Source organism: Symphalangus syndactylus, chromosome 10 (genome assembly GCF_028878055.3).
Source record: "Symphalangus syndactylus isolate Jambi chromosome 10, NHGRI_mSymSyn1-v2.1_pri, whole genome shotgun sequence".
NCBI classification, from domain to species: Eukaryota; Metazoa; Chordata; class Mammalia; order Primates; family Hylobatidae; genus Symphalangus; species Symphalangus syndactylus.
The window spans coordinates 39,764,351-39,788,888 of NC_072432.2; the positions used below are offsets into that span (position 1 = coordinate 39,764,351).

General features: G+C 42.5%; 1 protein-coding gene across 3 annotated transcripts in view; it reads left to right on the forward strand.

The window, feature by feature from the left end:
• TSPAN5 (tetraspanin 5) overlaps window positions 1–24,538 on the forward strand; it is a 180,729-nt gene that overhangs the window by 122,894 nt on the left and 33,297 nt on the right. For all 3 annotated transcript variants that reach the window (XM_055296948.2, XM_055296950.2, XM_055296949.2), the window contains exon 2: window positions 20,451–20,501. In XM_055296948.2, coding sequence (XP_055152923.1) covers window positions 20,451–20,501 — 51 coding nt within the window. The remainder of the gene's footprint in view (window positions 1–20,450; window positions 20,502–24,538) is intronic.

Genomic DNA, 24,538 nt, shown 5'->3' on the forward strand with positions numbered 1-24,538 from the left:
AAGGGTGGTGGTTACAATTAAGTGAGATCATGTGTGTGAGATACTAAGCACAGTCGATGTCAATAAAGCCTTAAAAAGGCAAAAAACAATACAAAATCCAGATTCTTTGATGCTATGTTTTAGATGCTACCTTGGAATCACCTCATAACTGAGTTCTTATTTTCCAGCCAAATACAAAACCTCACTCTTCATTTTTCATGAAGCAGAACAACGAATACAATTTACACGAAGCTAAAAAGCTTCATGAAATAGTACTTTATCTTGCCACATGCTATAGCATTCTATTCCATTTCATTGAGGAAGAAAATGGCCATTAAACTGATATCAAGCAAGTTGCAACCTGTTTAAAAAACAGTGGTCTAGAAGGCCTTCCATCTCCATTTCTTAGAATTCTACCCTCCACCTCCCTTGAGACCTGTACCCCCTCATAAAATCTTCCCTCATCTTGGCATCTGGTGGCCTTTTCTGAACTTATTTTTTCTCAGTCTCATTTATGGCATTTACTGCAAATTGGCATTTAGGTTCATTATTGATTCATAACTTATCTCTATGGTGAGGTGATAAGTACCATCAGGGCATGAACTCCATTGTGCCATCATTTATCAACCTATGAACCTAGCAGGATGTCCTGCCCACTGAAGCCCTCAGAGGTATTTGTTAGGAAATTGCCTGGTGTCTTGGATGCTTCCTTACCTTTGTGCTGACATTTGAAAGCCATAGAATTAGAGTTTGTGTGTTTACCCTTGGGAGCGGGTTGCCTCTCGCCATGACTACTGTCTAGTTCAGATGTTTTCACCTGGCCTGCCTTGCATTTCTTGTGTGTGTGAAAAAGAATGACATTAGGTTGAGATTGGTATTTTGGCTTCTAAATGAAGATTCTCAATTTTCCTGTTTCCTGACTTGATTTTTTGGGGCCTCAGAGGCTCCTTTCAGTTCTAACAGTGTTTGAGCAAAAATCAGCCTCCTTTCTGATGAGACCCAGCCTGATATCTTTAAATCTTGGACCTTTGCAGCATGTAACAGTTAATGATTTTAGCCTATGAGACCTGCACTTCATAGCCTAGGATACCTTTGATGTTTCTGTGTGTGTACACGGTGACCTGTAGATTCTATATGTGAGGATATTTATATGCAGTATTTTATTCATATAGAGCCTTTCATCTACAGTGAGAAAATAGTATACAGACAAGAATGGAATACTTACATCTTAATTATACAGATACAGTAAGTCCTCACTTAATATCATCTGTTTGGAAACTGTGACTTTAAGCAAAATGACATGTATGTATAAGAAACCTAATTTTACCATAGGCTAATTGATACAAACAAAAGTTGAAGTTGCTAGGACATATTTCTGGTCACAAAAACATCAGCAAACTTCTAAGTAAAGATTCAAAACACTTTTAATATTAAACACTGAAATAAATGTGAGCTATATATACAGAACTCAGGAGGTGGAGGTTGCAGTGAGCCGAGATCTCACCACTGCACTCCAGCCTGGGTGACAGAGCAAGACTCTGTCTTGAAGAAAAGAGAAAGGATTAATAAAAACAAAATAATTATTTACTCAATGATTCCATGATTTTAGTTCAGGGTTGAGAGTGGCTGGAGTCTGTCCTGGCATATCAGGGCACAAGGCAGGGACCCACCCTAGACAGGACACCATCCCATCACACATCCACACTCACTCAGACAGGGACCATGTGGACACTTCAGTTTGGTTCACCTAATGCACACATCTTTGGGATGTGGGAGGAAACCAGAGTACCCAGAGAAAACCCGTGCAGACGTGGGGCAAATGTGCAAACTCCACACAGGCAATGGCCCCAGCCTCTCATCAATGTTACTGAAGGAAACGACATTGAACAAAATGACATTTCTTGAAGACCTGCTGTATACCACATCTCACATTTGGAGTCCAGTTTTGAGAACCTAGTGATAAGATTTCAGGAAGAGCAGGACCCATTTTGTGTTTACACAAATTACCTACTTAAGGGTCAACCTCATTTAAAGGAACTGATTTAATTTAGGAAAGCTGTTTCTTTCCCTTTTAAATCTAATTTAAGAAGCTTGACTGAAATAGTAATAGATACCAGAGAAGTGGCTGTGCAGCTACATAAACTAACAAACCTGGCCATAGAAACATCTCTCTTGGGACAATACCTTGATAAAATACATATCAGAAATATCTAGGAAATTATAGATAAAAAACAGATCATTAACAATTTAATGACACACAGTAAAAAGATTTTTAAAAATATAACTGCATAGTAAAATCTAGGAAAAGTTACTGGTACACAGGTGTAGGCAGTAAATCTATTCATAGTCAGATTTTTCTCTTTTGAGCATTGAACAGTTATAGGGACTTATGAAATGAGTTTTGTTAATTCAGTACTCAGAATTTGCAGACAAGCTTCCTTATTTAGATTCTTTCCCATCTAGTCTGCCCTTTACCAGAGCTAAAGTGTGTGTCAAAGGAAGCAGGATTTGTCTTAAAGGAGATTTGGAGGAAATCTTCCTTCAATATTTAAGTGTTTGGCAAAGTCATGCTCACATGGACGTCAGTTTCGAGAGGAAGTTTAAAATCAGGTGGCTTATTTATGTTACTGGCTGAAAGCCTGTCTGATAGGATTGACATGGAGCACTAATTAATCACCTAGGGTCTCCTCATTTACTAATCATCTTGCACAAAACTTCCCTGCTGACTGAGGCTCAAGGGCAAACCGTGGGCTTCCAGCCAGCTTATTTTTCATAAGCATTATGCTACCGCTGTAAATTAATGTGAACCTAATACATTCTGTCAGCGGTTTACTTTCCCATGGCGACCCTTTCTGGTTAAACAGCTTTAAATGAAATCTTGTATCAAAAATGAAAAGAAGTTTCTTGCAAAAGGAAAAAAGGATTTTAGGTCCTCTTTGCAATCTTTTTTCCCCATAGTATATGCTATTTCAGTTCTGATAAAAATCTGCTAGATTAACTGAATAATGCACAGATGATGTGATAGTTTCTTTTTGTTATCTGAAAAGTGACCTTATATTTTGCTTAGGTAAGAGACTTTTTAATTACACTTTTAATGGCAATAATAGTGTGTTTATTGAGTGCCTACTGTACATAAAACACATACCTTAACACATTGATCTTCATATCAATGCTATGTGAATGCTCGACAATAGTCTGTATTTATGAGTGAGGAAATTGAGAGTGTCAGCTTGCCCAGGCCACATCCATTAAATGATGGGGCCCAGATTTGAACCAAGGTTTGTCATCAGAGGTCAGGCTCATTTGGCTGTGTCACTATTTATAATTTTTTTTTTTTTTTTGAGACGGAGTCTCGCTCTGTCGCCCAGGCTGGAGTGCAGTGGCGCGATCTCGGCTCACTGCAAGCTCCGCCTCCCGGGTTCACGCCATTCTCCTGCCTCAGCCTCTCCGAGTAGCTGGGACTACAGGCGGCCGCCACCACGCCCGGCTAATTTTTTTGTATTTTTAGTAGAGACAGGGTTTCATCGTGGTCTCGATCTCCTGACCTCGTGATCCGCCCGCCTCGGCCTCCCAAAGTGCTGGGATTACAAGCGTGAGCCACCGCGCCGCACTATTTATAATTTGTATGGTCCCTTTATACTTTCTGTTTTAATTTTGGGAAATTAGCAGTCCTCTTAATTTTTAAAGCTACAGTCCGGGCGCAGTGGCTTATGCCTGTAATCCCAGCACTTTGGGAGGCCGAGGCAGGTGGATCACTTGAGGCCAGGAGTTCAAGACCAGCCTGGCCAATATGGCGAAACCTTGTCTCTACTAAAAAATACAAAAGTTAGCCACGCGTGGTGGTGCACACCTGTAATCCCAGCTATTCAAGAGGCTGAGGCAAAAGAATCGCTTGAACTCGGGAGGCAGAAGTTGCAGTGAGCCGAGCGCATGCCTCTGCACTCCAGCCTGGGCGACAGGCGGAGACTCCGTCTCAAAAAAAAACACATAATTTTTATTTCCATGTTGATTTTTTAATATTCATCTGAATTAATAAGTCATTTTAGAAACATGTTGATCTCTAGCACATGCTTTTATATCTTCAAATCACTTTAATGTCGTGCCACTTTTATTCAGAGAACAAAAAGTTATGGATGTCTTTAAACCAGAGGAAATAAGGGAAGCTTATTCACATCCCTCATGCTGTTGTTCATCAAGAGACTCTTCCAAACAGTTCTAACAGAAAAGGAAAATTCCAGAGTGCACACACATGGATAGTTTCCAACGCAGTGCTTGTTGAGAACCCAGCCTTCTCTCCTGAAGCTGTTAATAGTTTGTCTTATATGTAAATTAATTTCCAAGAGTCTGTGCAATAAAGTCTTATATAAAAGAACATATAAAAGAATGATTTGTCAAAACCCATTTTCCTTGTTAAAAATACCTAACTAAGGAGAGAGGTTGATATTCGGTGCCTTCTGTGGGCTCTGTGTTAAGCCAGTACTTTACTTCTTAGTATGCAGTGCTGATGTTCTTGGTTGAAAGGAATCCATTCCATTTCTTTTTATAGTGTCATGAAAAGTTGGAAAGAGGAAAAACTGAGCTGAACATACAGAATAAATAACTAAATGGTGTCGTCAGGCTGCCCTTTTGTTTTCAGACATCCCCCCTCCTTCCTCCTTTGTGAGTCACTGAGCCAGTAAGACAGATCAAAGATGCCTCAGTGTATAGAACATTTTATGTGGAGGTTATTTGTCATGCACAACAAAGGACTAATTGCCTCTGTGCCTTCTTTCACATGATAATCAATGGATTGGGATCTCCTGATTATGCCCCATGCATCCTGCATTCATCTCTCAAGATTTTTTAGGTTTTGATTGAATTTATAAAGCATCAGAAAGATGACGTCAGTTCAGTGCAACTATTAAGGGGATTTTAAACATGGGTATGGAAATATGAAAACAGCTTGAAGTGAAGGCACCTGTCATCATTCTTTTTGTAAATGGTTGATTTGATCAGAGGTATAACTTCTGTGATAGCTATTAAGAAGGGTCCTGGCATTTTTAAGATGGAGCATTTATTTCAAAAGGCCCACCAGGAGAAAATTCAGTTCCTGTTTCAGCATGGACTTGAGGTTCTCAGAGATGACTTCTTGGATGACTTTGTTGCTAATGTTATCAATCAGGTTTCATTTTAAAGAAGCTTTCCGAATTCTAACAAGAAGTCAGTGTACTCTGAGTATAGTTTTCTGTAGTGGATTTGCCTAATGTGGGGGTGGGGCACATAGGCCACAGGAGCGTGTAAGTGTGGGAAACACCATTCGCTCATTCTGTACAATGTCTGAAGCTTTGAAGTTACATTCTCCTGGCATTTCAATTATTTCAAAGGCAAGATGTTTACTAAAATGTACCTGAAACATGCAGTTATTTCTTAGGAACTTTTAATATTTACAGTTAAATTAGAAAACTTTAAAGTAAAAGAATGATACATTGACTGTAGCACAGACATCTGTTTAATAACAGTCACTTTTCCCCTCTGTAAATGTATAAATGTCCTATGTTTCTTAGAAAAGAAAGATTTCATCAGTGAAACAAACAAACAAAAAAAAACAGAACCCACAAAAACCAAATAAAATTCAAAAACACACACAGATATATAGGCATAGAGAGAGCATTTGTGGTAAGTGTTTTAAAAATAGCTATTAATATCTCAGCAGCCTCCTCAGCTCTGATGGCGCTGACATCCCACAGGGCAAGCCGAAGCAAGCCAGGGAGCTGGAGAACAATCTAAGACACCAAACTCTTCTGTGGAACAATAACACTGAGTGTCAAGGACTGTGAAGGGTCTGAGATTTCACCCTGCATGCCAGCGAACAAGTTATCCTGCCACAGTGTCACAAATCCTGGCAGAAGGCATCACACTGCTGGGGCAGAGACGTAGGACTTTGTTAATCACAGCAATGCCAGGAACCAGAGGATCAATATTTTTGTACACTTTCTCTCAGCCCTAATTGTTACAGGGTGGTGCAGAGAGGGCCAGGTGATACATAGTGAGTTGTATTCTAGGAGAGGAACCCTGAACTTAGGGAACTCTGATCTTTTATAATGGGCAGTAAGCTTCCCTGACCCTTGGTCTGTAAAGAAACACTGAATCTTTCAAGGCTATCTGCTGTTCAAATTTTCTTGAAAAGATAGTAATGAAGGACTCACTTGTAATGTCAGTCAGTGCCTTTCTGATAAGGTGGCTCACACCTGTAATCCCAGTGCTTTGGGAAGCCGAGGTGGGTGGATCACGAAGTCAGGAGTTCGAGACCAGCCTGACCAACATGGTGAAACACTGTCTGTACTAAAAATACAAAAATTAGCCAGGCGTGGTGTCACACACCTGTAATCCCAGCTACTCAGGAGGCTGAGGCAGGAGAATCGCTTGAACTGGGGAGGTGGAGGTTGCAGTGAGCCAAGATTACGCCACTGCACTCCAGCCTGGACAACAGAGCAAGACTCTATCCTCCCCCACCCCGCCCCCCAAAAAAGTGTAGATGTGAGAATTGTCTCCCCACACAAACTATTCTGGAAATAAGCACCAGATAAGTACTGATTCCATGAATGGCTAATCTGCGCTGCCTTCTAAAGGCAGTGCAGGTGCCAGATGACACAGCCGTAACTGCAGCATTATATCTCTGTTACTTTAACAGATGGATAAAAGGTGGTATTTTAATTTATCCTGTATCTATGCAATAAATTCTTTTCCAAATGTCTTCCCTGTGTTTGACAGTCACAGTCTTGTGACATTGCAGCAGGTGTTATTACCCATTTACACTTGAGGAGACTGTCATTCAGTGACTTGACCAAGGTCACACACAGTTACTCTGCAGCTCGCCACTACACCTGAGGGCTCCTGACTCCCCGTCTGATGGTCTTTGGAACACATTGTGTAACACTGCCTCCCTTTTGTCTGCTACGTAAGGTAACGGATATTTCCAGATATTACAGAGGTGGCCCCAGGCCAGTCCTGAGTTCCTTTTTGGCAGTTTCCATGCCTCCCAACTCATCTTACCTAGCCACACCACGCACAGTGTCTGGTGGTCATGCTGGACTCATTTGAGTTGAAGGAAGTTACTTTTTTAATGCTTTCTTGTTGTTTTATATTTTAATTTCCACTTACAAACAGTCGCCACTGTTGCCACCCCTTTGCTTAGTAGAGCTGGCCCCTTTCTCTACTTAATGTGTAATTGCTCTGTGGGCTTTGGTGGCACCTCTTTCTTGGTTTCCTGCCACCCTTTTACCTAATTCTTCTGAATCTCCCCTTTTGGTCCCTTCTGTACACTGCCCCATACATCTTCATGCTCCCTAAGACAATGCTTTGATCCTCTTTCCTCCAGACTATATGTGGCCTTAATGATAACCACAATCAGTTATTTATTGAGCCAGGCATGTGCCAGGCACCTTTTCATGTGTCACACACTTTAAGCACATTATTTGAGCACATGCGTTATCTCATTTAGTCTTCCCAGTGACCCCACGAGATAGATTCCACTTGTCTCTGTGTTTTGTAGAGGAAGAAATAGAGGACTGACAAGTTAAATTACTTGTCTAAGGTCACACAACCAGTAAGTGGTAGAACCTGAATGCTAAGCTAAGTTTGACTCTGGAGCCAACTGCTGTCCAGCCCCCAGATTTCCTTGAGCAAGAGTCAGGATCTTTCCACATCAGTGTCTGACATCTGTCTTGGTAATAACGCCTAAAACTGAAATCTAAAACTGATACTTCTCTCAAAATATTCTCCAGTTCTAGTATTCCTAACTTTGGAAATGACACCAAAATCCTGCCAAGTTGTTTAAGCTAAAAACTGGGACGTTTTCTTAGACTGCACTCTTTTCTTCACCTCCCAGGACATTCCCCTTCATCCATTCATTTTTTTCCTTGCCTTTCCTCTTGTTTTTCCTTTCCTTTCCTTTCTAACAGACTCACTGTCTCACTCAGGCTAGAATGCAGTGACGTGATCATACCTCAGTGTAACCTTGAACTCCTGAGCTCAAGCGATCCTCCCACTTCAGCCTCCCAAGTAGCTGTGACCATAGACACATACCACCACACCCGGCTAATTTTTTAAATTTTATTTTTATATTTATTTTTTATATTCACTGTGTTGCCCAGGCTGGTCTCAAACTCCTGGGCTCAAGCAGTCCTCCCACATTGGCCTCCCAAAGTGCTGGGACTACAGGCTGAGCCATTGCACCTGGACCTAAAGGCCCATAGTTTTAACCTTGCACCCTGCTGCTTCCTGCCACTGAGTCCATAGAGTCTCCGCCTTTTCATCTGCTGTCTCCATCTTGCTGCGGCTGCCGCTTCCTTTTTCAGCTGGTGTTATTCTCACCAGATTAGTAGCCTCCCAATTTGTCTTGCTACCTGCAGTCTCATCTCTCTTCAATTCATTCTTTGTACTGTGCTGGAAAGATGTTTCTGAAATGCAAATCTGATAACTTGTTTTGCATAAAATCCTTGGTTGGCTTCCCATGGCTTGCTGGTCCCTTGGTACCCATAACACATACAGCCATGCTGATCAGGCCCCCACTTAGCCCTTCTAGCCCAGAGGTTCTCGGACTTCACCACATGTCACAATTACCTGCAGGGCTTGTTAAGAAGACAGAACTTGCTGGGCTCTGCCCCCAGAGTTTCTGATGCAGTAGGTCTGGAGCTGCCTCCGAATTTGCATTTCTGACAAGTTCCCTGGTGCTACCACTGGTGCGGGGACCATAGCCTGCCTAGTGCCTTGTCTGGCTGTCTCTGCTCCAGCCCTGGAACCACTTGCAGGTTCCTGAAGGGACATGCTGCTTCAGGCTTTGATGCTTTTGGATAAGCTGTTGCCTCGACAGGAGACAGTCTTTCTATCGCCTTCTCTTTAAAATACAGTTCAAGTGTCGCTTCCTAGGAAGCTTCCTCTGACCCCTGCAGTGATCTCATAGTTTCTGTGGCAACCCATGTGCATCTCTGGGAATGCTCCATTTCTATAATTGAGTTGTCATTTTATTTATGTATTTCCCACCCACTCCCACCAGACCATTAGCTCTTTAAGAAAAGATATCATCTATTTTCTTTTTCACCCTTCTATCCCTGGCACCTAGTGTGGTGGCTGGTATATACTGAAGATATTCATTAAATAAATTGAATGATATAATCCTACTTTTACCTTAAAGAATTATTCTATTTTGGTTTTTATTTGCATTAACCTTTATCATACTTTGTTTTTAAATGTCAAGATAGGCTGAGCATGGTGTGGCTCACGCCTGTAATCCCAACACTTTGGGAGGCTAAAGGGGGGAGGATCACTTGAGCCTAGGAAAAGTTAAAAAAAAAAAAAAAGTCAAGATGTTTCAACATAAAAACAGTGTGCATCTGACAGTATTAAACTTTCGAAGCTACCATTAGAGAGAGCTTATAACTCAGCTCTCTAATGCAAACAGCAGTTTATTCCTACAAAGGCTGATGTTTGTCTATAGATAACTTACTTCTCATGCCTCTGATTTGAAGCGCTTGAGTTATTCCTCAGTCCTTCTCAGCCTTCAGAACATTTATCTGGTGTGTTTTTCAGCCTTGGATTTATCTAATCAGGGAGTTACAGATGGAATAGTGCAAGCCTTTCTTTTACTGAGACAAGCAAAGATTAGTGGGCTGTAAACTTGCAGCCTCCATGTTTCCATCCAAAAGAGGATGGCTCATCCCTCACTTTCCCTTTTACGTGCCTGCATTGCCTGGGTAATTTCCAAGAAGAGTATCAGTTTGATTGCTTGCACAGCCCTCCCTTCTCTCCCCTCCCCATCTAAGATGACTAGTTCTTGCCAAAATGTCAAGCTCCAAACCCTAACAAATGAGTTTCCAAACAAGACTGTCCCTGGGTTGTAGACATTTCTTCAAGGGGTGCTCCGGCCTTCTCCTGGTATAGTGCAAGTGCAAAGGCAAAGAGCCCTTTCATCCTCTGGGAAAACAGAGAACACAGTTCCAAAAATACTTGGATACCTCCAAATAGACCTCCTCCCCTGCCTCACCCCTTTCCCAGGCTCTGCTGTGTGGTGTTTTTCAGGAACCATTCTGTGGATTTTAGCCATATCATTCTGCTTCCATAGTTCAACAAGCAAGCAGCGGGCAGCTCTTTCCTGCAGGTGGATGTGTGGCTGAATTATATATTCCTCACACAGCAAGTAACAACATCTTGCCCAGTAGTTCAGAACAACTGCTATCTCCATTCAGTTATTTGGAAAGAAATTTCCTTCTGCCATAGCATGATTAGTCTCTGAGCACCATCAGTCTCATGCCTGTTTTGCATGTCTTGTAGCTCACTGTAAGCTTGTCACAGGATTAAAGCATGAAAGCAATTGATCTGGTCTCTTATTTATGTCTTAGGACCAGTCTTAAACTCTGTTTTGTGGTGTTGCTACAATAGAATACCCAAAGACTGGGTGATTTATAAAGAAGAGACATTTACTTAGCTCACAGTTCTGCAGGCTGGGAAGTTCAAGGGCATGGCCCTGGTTTCTGGCAAGGGCTTCCGTGCTGCATCATAACATGGTGAGATGCACAAAGGGGAGACAGACATGTGCAAAGAGGGATCAAACAGGAGAAGGAACCTCACTTAATGCCAACCAACTCTTGTGGGAAATTTCATTCCCAGAGAACTAATCCAGTCTCAGGAGAGCAAGAACTCACTACTGTTAATACAAGTGTTCAGTTACCTCTAGAACAGCTGCAAGCCATTCATGAGAGCTCTGTCCCCATGACCCAAACACCTCCCACTAAGCCCCACCTTCTGACGCCACCACATTGGGGATCAAATTTCAACGTACATTTTGGTGAGGGCAGACAAACCGTGCCCAAACCATAGCAGGATGCTTTTGGCTGCATGTAACAGAATGCCCCCAAAGTAGCTTTAGCTAAGATGAGAGGCGCTTACTTAAAATAGGAGCCCAGGGGATTGCATGGAACCCAGCATAAGGAGTACAACCACAGGTCCCAGGATAAGCCGGAAGCAGTCAGGAACATAAGCTACTTTGGGCCTCTTTTCTACTTTCTATATCTACATAATATCCCCCAGTCTATTCTAGCATGAGGGAGACCGAGACTGACAAAAATCACTTTGTCCAATACTAGACTCTTGGGAAATGGGAGACTCTGGCCCAGCCTGGTATTCAGTGGAACAGCTCTTCCTGAGTCATATGTCTGACCCTAGTGACTCATCTGTCCAGCGAGTGGGAGAAGGCCCATCCTCCACAAATATGCCTACATGAGCCCCTGTTGGGGCAGGGCCAGTTTTCAGAAAGGGGGATGTAGATGGAGGAGCTAACTCGATTAATATCGGTTATCATTTGTATCCCACGTTCTTCCGAAAGGATTCTGTAAAAAATAGGTACAATGGAACCAAACCCATTCACACAGGATATCATGCAAAAACCAGGAGCAATAAGGTTAGGGAGAGGAAAGATGCATCTAGAAGCCCTGATGGAGAGAAACTTCTTTAATGCGGAAATTAAATTAATCAAATTAGTGGATTTAAAAGTTCTGGGGCTAGTCACCCAGAATTCATGAACTAGGTTCCTAAGAAAAGCAATGGAAAAGATGTGAATTTAAGTACCATATGAGTATCTGACTAGAGGGTGTTAGTTTCTTTTAAATGCCTGGGATACTGTATACATTTTTCCTGGAATGACCCTCAAGCTGAAATTGAGGAGAGAAGATAAATGGGAGGCCTGATGCTGCCACTTCCTATGAGCACATGCTCTCTGGTTAGCACAGGCCCCATCACTGATCCCTGTTATCTGATCCCAGGTCACATCACTCCTCCATAAAACTCTGTGTTTGGGTGTGTGTGTGTGGAAATGTCAAACAAGGGCACATGCAGCAAGTGATACAGAAGTTCAGGAGAGGGAGAGAGAGAGAGAGAACCTCTGGTCACTGTGAACTAGTATATTTTCTTGTATTTGGAGGAGGCAGGACGTGAAGCTGCATTTCATTTTGACCAGTTGTAGATGGCAGGGTTGGAGGGGCAGGTTGAGAAATGTGTCAGGAAGGGGGCAGGAACTGATATTAATGACAATACTTGCCAAGCACTCAGTGCTCACGTGGTCACATCAATACACACAATTGTTTTGTGCACTTGTGAGGTGCCCTTCTTATCTCCATGTGACAGGTAAGGACACCAGAGATCTAGGAAGTCAAGAAATTCTCCAGTGAAGGAGTTCGCTGTACACCCGTCCCCTGGGGAAAGTGGCTGCGGACTTGCTGCTGCTGCTGCTGCCAGTGGCCTCTTCTGGGTGCCAGGAGAGGGCGAGGGAGGGGAAGGACCTTTGTCTGGGCGTTACCAAGGGCTGGAAACTTTACCTGTTACCTAAAGGTTTCATTTGGGATCAGCCCGGAGACCCACGGATTCTCCCGTCTCACCACCCCTTTCTACAGTAAGCACTTGGAAGATTGTTTCAGGGTGTCTCAGGGTCCTTCTGTACCATCTGCTGTGGAATGCAGGACCCTCTGTGACATTCTGTGTCCCTTCTTCCCCTGGTGGGTGGCCATGGAGGGTCTTGTCTACTGTGATTCGACTCTGGATGCTGTGAGCTTGATGCTGGCCAGGGAAGCAGAGGATGTGAGGGGCAGAGGCAGGCTCCTGGGGCTGAGCTCCTTCCTCTGCATCATTCTGGTCTTGGGGGCCTGGACAGTACCTGCCAGTGAGAGCTGTGGGCCTCACCCTATGGCAGCTGAGCCAAGCACTGTGTCATTCTTGGTGCCATCTTCCCCTGCCGCACCGGCAGTCTCAGCCCAGCCCCCACCTTTGGGTTGTAGGTTGGGCTCCCAAGCAACACAGACCACTCTTCCCCTTGCCCCTCCCCCAGAGGGACTTGACTTTCTTTCTGGACTGTTTGTATTGAAACAAAGTGGTGTCAAAAGAAAGCCCCTGCAGGGCCTGGCTCCCTGTTGGTCTGAGTGAAAAAAAAAAAAAGAAACCCTCCAGTGATTCTTGTCTCAGGAGAAACCAGAGTCCTCACCACAGCCTGCAAAGCTGGACACAGCCTAGCTCCTGTCATCCTCTGTGCTGTGCCTTGCAGCCACTTGGTGGTTGTGCCTCCAGACTTTCCCTGGAATGCTGTTCCCCCGACACCTGCCATTTACTCCTTCACCTCTTTTGTGTTTTTGCTTGTATGTCACTTTCTTAGTGAAGACCTCTCTTGTTTGCCCTACTTTCATATTGCAGTGCCTCCTCTGTCTTCTGCCACATGACAGGCCCCTGACACTGATCTCTTTCCACAGCACTTCCCATTTTAAAAAATTCCCTGCATCTACTCACTTATGTTTCTTTATATTGCCTTTCTCTTCCTGCACACTTCAACTAGAATGTCAACCCCACAAGACCAGTCACTTTGTTTTGTTTCCCAGTTTATCCAAAGCGCCTAGATGACCTCGTTGCTCATGGTAGATGCTCAATAAATACTTGCCAAATGAATGAAGACCCTTTCCCAAGATCATGAAACTATGTAGCACTGGAGTCAGGGTTCAGCAGGCAGAGTGCACTCGGGCCACACTGAAAGGAGGCCATCAGGATGAAGTGACGTGAGAGATGGTGACCCTGGCCTGGATGGGACATGTCCTGTTTACAGTTTGAGCTTTATCAGTCACGCCATCTTACCATGAGGACTCCGGACAGTTTGAATGTACAAACTGGGACACGGGGACCCAATGGGAAAACTGGGATTGACTTTCTGCATATTGAATTTTCCACCAGCCCACGGTTACTCCTTTGACATGGCCAGAATTATGCCCAGAGGTATTTTTATTCCTGAAATAAGTCCCTCCTCTATAAAGACATTTATTTTGTTGTTATAAGTATTTAGCACATTTGTGTGGACCCTGCTAAAACTGGAGTGTTGTTCAGACTAAAGTGTCAGAAAATATATAATAGAAAGTACCGGTGCTGCAGCTTCAGGAAAATACACCTTTCCTAATGGCACTTCTCCGCTTTCCTCCCTTCTGTGCCAAATTTTTAAATGCATTTCTCCGGTTTATTCAGGCAGAGATTAACATTTTCTTAAAGACTTCATCAGGATGTTGGGTTTTTTTCCATTCATTGTTATTTAGGATGATATTTTTGCGACTTCAATTTAGGTGAGAAGATTGACTTGATCTTTATTTTTCTCTATCATATTTACTTTGTGTGCTATTATTTTGAGTCTGTTCACAGGATCCTGGGCAGATGCCATCGATGTAATTGCTATGTTTTTAAGCAAAGAGGATTGAAAGTGTCAATTTAAGAATTGTGTAGGAACTTGATATATACTATCTATCTATTTGCTTTTTATAAATCAAAGTAGCAGGGGTGGTGGAAATATATGTATATTTTTAAATAATTTATTTTTTAAAAGTATACAAACTGAAATTTATTTCAAAGAGAATTCAGATAGCAGCCAAAATACACAGAAAAGAAAACTGTCTTTCAGAAGTGCCACTAGATCAAGCTAGTTATGAAATTGGCACCTGAGAATAACTTCTGTCAGAGAGGATGTAAGTCTTTGGAATTTTGAAGAGCCATAGTCTCTGTAGAAGATGCCAGAAATGTAGGCATTATCCTTAACACTTCCTTTTCCTTCCCCTTCCTCCCACCCCCACTGAAAATGTCAGTTTTGCTTCTCCATAGCTCTCAATTCCGTCCGTTCTACCGTGTTTCAGCCCAGGACAGGATCACATCTTGCCTGTATTACCAAAGTCACCTCCTTTTGGTCACTGTAGATGCGCTCAGACTCTAATCTTTTCTGCGGCCCAGATCCTCATTTTTCCAAAGCCCAGATCTGCAAAGACCTTTCTGCCTACCCCACCCCTGCTCACCACACATAGCTGGCCTTTAAATGGCTTCCTGGCACTTGTAGGAGAATGACTGGATTCCTTAAGGTGGGCTACAAGGCCTGCATGGGCTGGTCCATGCTCGTGTCTCTAATTGCAAACCTGCCGTACCTTCCCCACTTCCCCCATTCTCTGTGCACCAGCCACAGCAATTGCCTTTTAGACCTGTTTGCTTGTCATGCTTCTCTGTCTACTGGGACTTTGTACATTCTCTGCTCTGCCTGAAACGCTCTTCCTTCTTTCTTTGCTCATTAACTCCTTCTCGTCCTTTGGACTCCATGTACGCATTTCTCACTCATGGAAACCTTCAGATGCCCCTCCGGGTCAAATCCCCCTGTTATAGTTTCTTTGGCCTTATTTGTTTCTCCTTTGTAGCACCATCAGGTATGATTTTACGTTTTACTCTTTATTTGATGACTCTCTCTCTCTCTCTCTCTCTTACTGGACTGTATGCTCATTGGAGGCAGGAACTGTTTCTGTTTTCTTACCTTCATTTATCCCAAGAGAAAAGTAGTGTCTAGTACAAAATAGGAACCCAAGAATATTTGTTGCAGATTATAAATGAATGGATGAATGGCTTCTTGAAGTATCCATTTTTATACCAGTTAGAATAAGGCACTGTACCAGTTTCAAAATGTTGGAGGTTCAGCAAGGATGAAAACCACCAGATAGGGAGGAAAGGATGAAAACCACCAGATAGGGAGGAAAGGATCTTCCTTTTGTAGAACTCAGAGAAAAGTGGGGGCAGATGTGTCCCTCCAGAGGTAACTAATCACCCTCATCACATCCTGGGGCCATTTTCCTCTCCAGCTGTTCCCAAGGGTCAGCTCTGCCGGCTCTCCTTCTGCTATGCCTGAAGGCTTCCATCAGCCTGCCTGAGGGCCGTTCTCACTCCCAGGTGGGAAAACATACCTTCGATGCCTAGAAATTAAAAGTAATTTAGAGTCGTAGGGCATGAGTTTCATTACAGTTCTCCATCCCTGAGCTTGCTCTGTGGACAAACATTCTGTGCATATTAGGAAAGCATAATAGTTTTGGTCTTGGGCTAAGGATTCAGATTTTCTGAGCAGTGTAGCTCAGGCACCTTTATGATCTTGGGAGAAATACTTAAAATTTCTTTTTTTTTCTTTTTTGTTTGATATGGAGTCTTGCTGTGTCGCCAGGCTGTAGTGCAGTGGCGCGATCTCGGCTCACTGCAACCTCCGCCTCCCAGGTTCAAGCAATTCTCCTGCCTCAGCCTCCCAAGTAGCTGGGACTACAGGCATGCACCACCACGTCCGGCTAATTTTTGTATTTTTAGTAGAGACAGGGTTTCACCATGTTGGCCAGGATGGTCTCGATCTCTTGACCTCATGATCCGCCCACCTTGGCCTCCCACAGTGCTGGGATTACAGGCGTGAACCCCTGCACCTGGCCTTAAAATTTCTAAGCCTCAGTTTCCTTATCTATAAAATGGGGATTAAAACAATATCTAGTGCCTGGGATATTGTTGTGGGATGCTTTGTACCAACATTATTCTATAAAAATATAATGTAAACCACCTATGTAGTTTACGTTTTCCATAGCTATCTTTAAAAAGTGAAATGAAATTAATTTGAATATTTGACCCAGTATATCCAAAATGTTATCACGTCAAGATGTAATCAATAATAAATATTAGAGATATTTTACATTCTTTTTATTCATATTAAGTTTGCAAAATTCAGCCTGCACTTTACACTTATCAGCGCAGCTCAGTTTGAAACAGTAGTCATGTGCCACATAATGATGTTTCAGTTAACCAACTGCATGTACAATGGTGGTCCCATAAGATTATTATACTGTGTTTTTACTATGCCTTTTCTATGTTTAGATATGTTTGGATGCCAGATACTTACCACTGTGTTACAGTTGCCTACAGTATTCAGTACGGTGACATGCTGCACAGGTTTGTAGCCTAGGAGCGATAGGCTATACCATATAGCCTAGGTGCGTAGTAGGCTATACCATCTAGACTTGTGTAAGTACACTATGATGTTTGCATGACTACACATTTCTCAGAACGTATTCCCTTTATTAAGCAACATATGGCTGTAGTTTAGCCATACTTAGCATTCAACAAATGCTGGAAAAATTATTGTTATTTATTTTAAAACATCAACATTTAGGTTGACAAACATTTGTACTGCACATTTGCATATGTTGCCATGTGGGAAGATGCCTCAGATAAGATGCCTCAGATATATATTTTTCTATTTCAAAAGAATAAAGGGTTGACTTTAAGAGTTCTCAGCTATTTCCTGCAAGTGGGCCTCCCTGGGTTTCAGAATGAGGTCAGTTTGGTGGTTTATGGTCGTCTTTTCTTTAGGAGGTGGGAAGGGGAAACTGAATGTGCCTCAAGTATTGCATGCCTGTCTCTGTTTTTTGGCTCTTCTCTGTTTAATTATTGAGAACTGGAACAACTTGATTTTAAAACAAAACATATGGTCTGAGAATAATTGGGAGGACATTTGCTAGTGATGTAGCACTGAAGGTATGTATCAAGCTGAGGCCCAGGCTTGCACCACTTGCTTGCTTAGGTATTGAGTGTTTCCCTTAACTTCAAATTGTGTTCTTTCCCAGTTCTTAAACCCTTGTTTGGAAAGTCACAGTCAAAGCAGGAAATATGGGAGCAAGATTATAAAGGAAATTGTCTGTGAGTCTTCTTTAAATCCCTACTTTTTTTTCTCTCTCCTCTTTATGGAAAACCATTGGTTTCCAAGCTATTTATATGGCTCATGAATGAAAAAAGTTGTCTCAAAGTGCCAAGAGGAGAGACGAAAACTTTATTTAAAAAGGAGAATGTGGACCCACCATTGAATTTCTCTGTTCTTCTGCTTAACTCCATTGCGGACACCAAAGTGGGGAATTTCTGTTCCATAGCCAGTTCTTACGGGAAGGCAAGGTTTTTGTCTCTCTTTACCTTTTCCACACCCCTTTGCTTGCTGGGGGAGGAATATATGATATGCTGATCATGTACCATGTAATTCCAGCCTGAATGCCTTAACTTTTTATATCATGGGGGCAAAGGGGAATTTATCAGGACTGGTAAGAACATGTATTTCTCTTGTTCAAGTCTCTGCTCCTCTACTTAGAAGCTATGTGCCTCTGAGCAAGTTATTTAAACTCTCTAAGCCTCATTTTCCTCTTTCCTAAAAAGGGGATAATAATAGCGCCTATTTCAGAGTAAAATTGCTGTGAAGCTTAAAAGAGACATTGCACACAAAGCACTAAGCACAATGCCTGGAAAGTCATAAAAACAAATCTTAGTGATCAGGCAGAGGCCTTCGGCAGGAACACGTCCACCCCATCAGCAGCAGGAGGGACAGTGAATACTGCATCAGGGAAAATAACCAAACATTTGCCCATGAGGAGCTTCAGCACTGGAAAGTCAGCCATTTCACTGGGTTGTGTTTGATGTCAATGTGTTGAAGTCAAAGCCTTAACTCTGTGCTTCTGTGCTTCCTAGGTCTCATGGGAGCCTGTACACTCACTTGTCAGTGGTCGTTCTGTTTTTTGCCCAGCGCCTAAAAATATGAGAGTAACATGCTGAATTGTTTTATTGTACTACAGAGTCCTAAGTACCTTTGAGTCATTTGGGGATTCACTTGTTTTGGATCTGAAATGTAAAATGAAATAGCTCTCTGACCAGGGCTGAGCACGGTTTTTCAGTTGGGATAGTGAAACGAGAAATCTTTCTGAACACTTTCCAAGGAGTCCCCTGTAAGAGCAAGGGGTAGGAAGAAAGGGGTCTTCAGTTCTTGCCAAATCAAGGACATGCTTTTCTGTATAGGGCTCAGAATGTATTGCGTGTTTTCTTGCTTCAATGTCAGATGAGTGTTGAGAGCTTCGGGAAGGTCTGCTTTTAAAAACACCGCTATGTTTTCGGAGTAGCTAATTGTCTTTTGTCAGTCCCCTTTTCTTTCTGCTCCTGCCATCTGTCCAAGTCCCATTTGGATTTATTAGTGATTGCTTACAAAGTATCAGGAACTCCCTGTTGAGAACGGTGAAGCCCTCGCCCAGTGGGCAGGTCTCAGATTTCCCTGGAACTGTAAAAAGTAACCACTCTCACTCATTTTTTTCTCTGCATACCCCTCTCAGTGGACCACTTTCCCCACATTAACTTAATCAAGATGTTAGTAAAACAAACAGTGTTTTACTGTTTGCTGCCATCACACTGAAACTTCTTGTCTCTTTTCAGTGTTTGGAAAGGAAATTGAGAGTTGCTATTGATAATAAAGATGAAGCATATCTTTACTCATGGCCAATTACACACAGTCCTAATCATTGAATTTTTAGTGGGTGGACAGCTCTGTACAATGTGTCATCAAGTCTGTGTCACCCCAGTTACAAAACATTCCATTGTTTTCTATATCAAGGGGGAAAAACAAATTATGAGATATCATGGATTTTAAGATACATCCCAATTTCAGACGTGTTCAGATGTGGGGAAAATATATGTGTCTTATAGCAGATGGAATACAGTGAGAATTAATTAAAATGGAAAGCCCTAGGCCGGGAGAGGTGGCTCACACCTATAATCCCAGCACTTTGAGAGGCCAAGGCGAGAGGATTGCTTGAGCCCACGAGTGTGAGACTGGCCTGGGCAATATAGTGAGTCCTTGTCTCTATAAATAATTGAAAAATTAGCCAGGCATGGTGGCATGCACCTATGGTCCCAGCTACTTGGAAGGCTGAGGCAGGAGGATCGCTTAAGCCTGGGTAGTTGAGGCTGCAGTGAACTGTGACTGAGCTACTGCACTGCAGCCTGTGCGACAGAGTAAAACCCCATGTCAAAAAAAAAAAAGAAAAGAAAAACCGTAAAATGGAAAGCCCTCCTGGTTATCACCTGTTCCTCTCCTGGCATCTCCCCAGTCCTCAACACAGCTAATTGACAGAACGGTGAGATTTGTGGATATGTATGAGATGTGCCTCTGCCTTAGGGCTGAATGCGTAACTCAGTCCCGTGTGTTGTATACTCTGTATGCATGAAGTTGTGGAACTGAGTTGAAACCAAGGGAGGTGGGAAGTCCTCTGAACTAAAATTTACACAATTGAAGTTTCTGAAAACAGAACTTAGGAATTTTCTTTGGGTTACATTGATGAGATTCTTGTTACCTTTTGAAGGCATGATCAAAGAGGGACATCCAAGGCTCTACATGCCCCTCGCTGACCTGGCCCATTTGTAATGGCTCAATACTGAAGAGAAGATCCCAGTTCCTCTAAGTTAATGCCTCTGCTCATCCATTTTCTAGTGACCGCAGGCCTCAGACCCATGGAGAATCTGTTTCCTCCCCTACCCTAAAAGGCCGCATATTAAATGTTATTGATAATTTCATTGTACTCAGGATTCTACCTAATTATTATTCTTCATAATCTGAATGACTTCTAACCAACTGTGTGTCTCCAGCCCTTCTTAATGCCGTAAAAACTTTAAGTAGGGGGATTATGGTATTTATTTTCCTGGTAAAGATAAGTGCTGACACTTTAGGAAAAGCTATTTCCCAGCCAGGTAAAGTGACAAAAGAATTGATTGAAAAGTTTCTTCTTTATATTAGCGGCATTTTCCCTTATATTTACACTGCTTTCTTTCTTTTTCAGTTTTTGGGAATAACATTTCTTGGAATTGGACTGTGGGCATGGAATGAAAAAGTAAGTTGAATATCATGACAATGCACACATCGTGGTTGTTAGAGGCTGCACATCATATTATGTATTATCCCCCTTTCTCTTTGACAACCACAAAGTATAAACATGGCTCTTTAATGAGAAAAAGTGTTGGTGGAAGATTAATGTCATATTCTCAAAGACACTTTAGGAATTGTGCCTAAATTGATGACTGCATCAAAATAATTACTGAAGTAACAATACAAGTGCTCAACAGAGAATATACCTTGGAATTTGATCAGTTAGCCAAAGATCGATGTTCCTATGCGATATTTTCTCACTCAGGCACAAGAATTCCAGTAATGATTATAAATATCACTAAACCACCTGTAGCCTTTTTTCTCTTCTGCTTTTTTTCTTCAACCCTTTGGAAGATAACTCAAGATAAAAACGATTTTTTTTAGTGTGTTATGTGATAAACAACTATTAGCATGTGGATTGAAGGAAGTGGGATATAACTTCATGTTTGAGTATCAAATACACTCATCATTAATGTAAATAATGGGGATGTTTGGCTGCTGGTGGCAAGTATTAAGAAATATTCAGTTTATGATCAAATACAGTATAATAAAAGGAAAATCTGGAAATACAGAGTAATCTGTGTGACAGTGAAGATACAGTGTTCTGGGCAGTTTCTGCTCTAAGCAACACACTCATGCAGACACCGCCTGTGTTCACACCTCTCCTTCCCATCGCACCTTCTGATTTTTCTCTACAGCTCCCCCTACTGAGGCCGCCAGTGGAATTCAACAATGAATATAAACACCCCCCGCTCCTCCCAGCTTTTTTCCTTCCTTCTTTGCAAGTGAAATCACCTGCAGCATTTTATCTATCCTTGTATCTGGCTATACACAAAAGCTTTATTATCTCCCACGTAAGGACAAGGGGATGTATAGACTGGTTAAAAGTTGCCATAAACTAAAATCTAGCTTAAAATTTCCCAGAAGACCATTTTTTGATCCCGTAGGTGTTTCACCCTCTAGCCTGACCCTGGCCTGAAGCTGAGAGTTCCTTTGAAGTGGTAAGTGCATTAAGAAAGGAGAGAAAAACTGGGAAGGTCCAGTCAACAAAAGTCCCTCAGAGGCCAGTAGGCATTTCCACAACTAAAACAATGTTCAGACAGACCATATAAAACAAAACTCAAAGCAAATCCTGAGTTTTGCAAATGAACCATCCTGTATTTATTTACAAAATTCTTCTACAGAATGTAAAATGTCTTATGGAAAACAAACTACTTTTTAGCAACAAGAGTAACTGAGGCTACCTGGAGTTTTGAGGCAGGGCAGTGATTATGTATGAGGGGAGACAAATTAAGTTCCCAAAACGGAGATAATTTCATCTCTAGAAACTTTTACATTGAATATCGGTTGGTCTTGTCTTGGACTATGGTTAACTTTTGCCTCAAGCCTACTGTGAGCTTGGAAATTTGTGGAATCTGGGAAGTTGGTTAGATGCCAGATAACACAGCTTTTTATAACTCCTTTAATAAGAGTCCATTTCTATCTGCTTTGAAAAAATGCTGGAAGGCATTAAGTGAACTAATTGTCTGTTCTAGCAATAAACAGCAGTTGGTAATTTTGAAGTTTTTTAATTTTCTCTTTATGAAATATAATTATCTTTTTGTTTCATCAGTTGCCTCAAATGTCTCTTCTCCGATAAAATCACAAACTTCTAAAACTGGCAGTGTCATACAAATATCAGAGCAAGGGGATGATGTGGTCTTTAGGGAGGGATGAAATAGCAGTTCCTTTTTTGTAACAGCCACCATCAAGAAGATTTATCTTGAGATCCAAAGTTAACCTGGCCAAGGTCACCCAGCTCTATGTAGCAGAACTCCATAAGCAGGGAGCAAATAGAGGCAGCAGAGGGTGAAGCAGGTGTTAGCCGTGCACCAGCCCAGTTTGATGAGTGCTGGCCATGTGTCTGGGGCCCAAGTGTGGGGAATACGACAATGAGGGATTCAGAGTCCCTGCCTCATGGAGCTTGCATTCTAGTGGGTCACCAATGAGAAGCAGTTACTGCCCAAGTATGTTTGTCCAGGTACTGGTGAGTTCTGGCAGGAAACATCAAGTTAGAGAGTGGTGGGAAAAGGAGTCTCTTTTAGATGAAATAGTTGCCAACAGCCTCTCTAAGGAGGTGGCATGGGAGCAGAGACCTGGATGAAGGAAGAAGGATCTGCAGGGTACGGGGGAAGAACATTCTAGGAAGAGGGAATAGCAAGTGCAGTGGCCCTGAGGCAGGGACTTTGGTGACTCCAGGGAACAACAACAAGGCCAGCAGGCCTAGAAGGGAGAGAGCAAGGACAAGAAGAGGTAGGTTGTGTTGCCAGGCAGAGGGCAGACTGGGCAGAGTCCTGCAAGAAGTTTGGATATATTCTAGGTACAAGAGGAAGCCACTGGAGCATTTTGAAAAGTCTAATATGACTTTTGTTTTAAGATCACTCTGGTTGCTGGGTGGGAAAAGAGCACAGCTTTGTGGCTTTGCTATGGTCTGAATATTTGTGTCGCCCCGCCCTGCCAAATTCATATGCTGAGGCCCTCATCCCCAGTGTAATGATATTGGAGGTGAAGCTTTGGCGGGGAGGTAATTAGGTCATGAGGGCAGAGCCATCATGAATAGGATTATTAATGCCCTTCTGATAACAGAAGAGACAAGAGAGATTATTTCTCTGTCTGCCAGGTAAGGACATAGCCAGGAAGAAAGCCCTCACTGGACACCGAATCTGCTGGCACCTTGCTCATGGACTTCCCAGCATCCAGAACTATGAGAAGTAGATGTTTGTTGTTGAAGTCACCCAGTTTATGATCAGTGTTATACAGCCGACTAAGACAGGGGTAAACAGACCTGAGTTCAAATACTGGCTCCTCCAGTATTTGAGATGTGTGGAATACACACATCTGTGTGATGTTGGCCAACTGAGTTAACTTCTCTGAGATGCCATTTCCTTGTTTGGCAATAGGTATACTATTCTCACCTTATAGGATTGTTGTGAAGATTAAATGAGACCTCCCTCTGCACAGTGTCCGCTCTAAGGCAGATGCCCACTGGAGACATGGCTCCCTCCCCTGGACGCATGACCATTGGCTGTCCACTCTTAATATGGGGCAAGAACACAAAGGTGGTTTTGAAAGCAGCCTCAAATTTTAGGAGAGTTTCAGGCTCCAATCCATGGACCAGAGAATTGGGTTTGTTTTGCGGTCTCTTGAGGAGGATGTGAAGTGTGTAGATCTCCTTGGTAACTGCAGAGACTGCTCTCTCAAAGCCCTTTGGGTTAATTTCTGAGTTGGGCCAGGCCTCTGCTGGAGTGAGTTTTCAAGGTGAACCACAGCCTAGTAGACAGTGTGGTGAACACTGCACCTGCTGAGCTGACACCATCAGCCCATGAATCAGTACATCCCCCAGACCCAGATGTGGCGACATTTACTTATAAGAGGCCTGGAGGGTAAATCCCCAAACCGGATCATAGCTGGAAGGATGAGATTTCCACTGGAAGAAACACATTTTCTTAGCAGATAGGACTTTCAGCATATTCATGTGAAGTACAGAAGCATTGAAAGCAAAAATGATTACCCCGTACTTAATATCAGTCTGAGTTTTAAACCTAGGGCTAATATTGCAGTTCAACATTAGACATAATAATTTAAAGAATTCATTTTGTCTGAGTTTTAAATCAACTGTAAAGATGCAAAGGATGACTGTCTCCAGGGGAAGCCGATTTATGTGCAATTGTTCAGAGATCATAGGATCTGCTGTTTGGAAGGAACATTAACAATTATGTGACATGAATCACCTCCACAACACGCTTGACAACATCCAGTGATAGTCAACTTATTCATTCAGATAACATTTATTGAGCACATAGCATGAGCAGGGCTTGTGCTGAATTCTAGGGAAATGTGGATGAAGTGACCTAGTTTCAGTCCTCATGGAGTTTATCCAGTTGTAGGAAGGGTACGTGCATCTACCTAAAATAATACATTGCAATAAATGCTACTTAGGGGTGTATATATGTTTAATGGTTC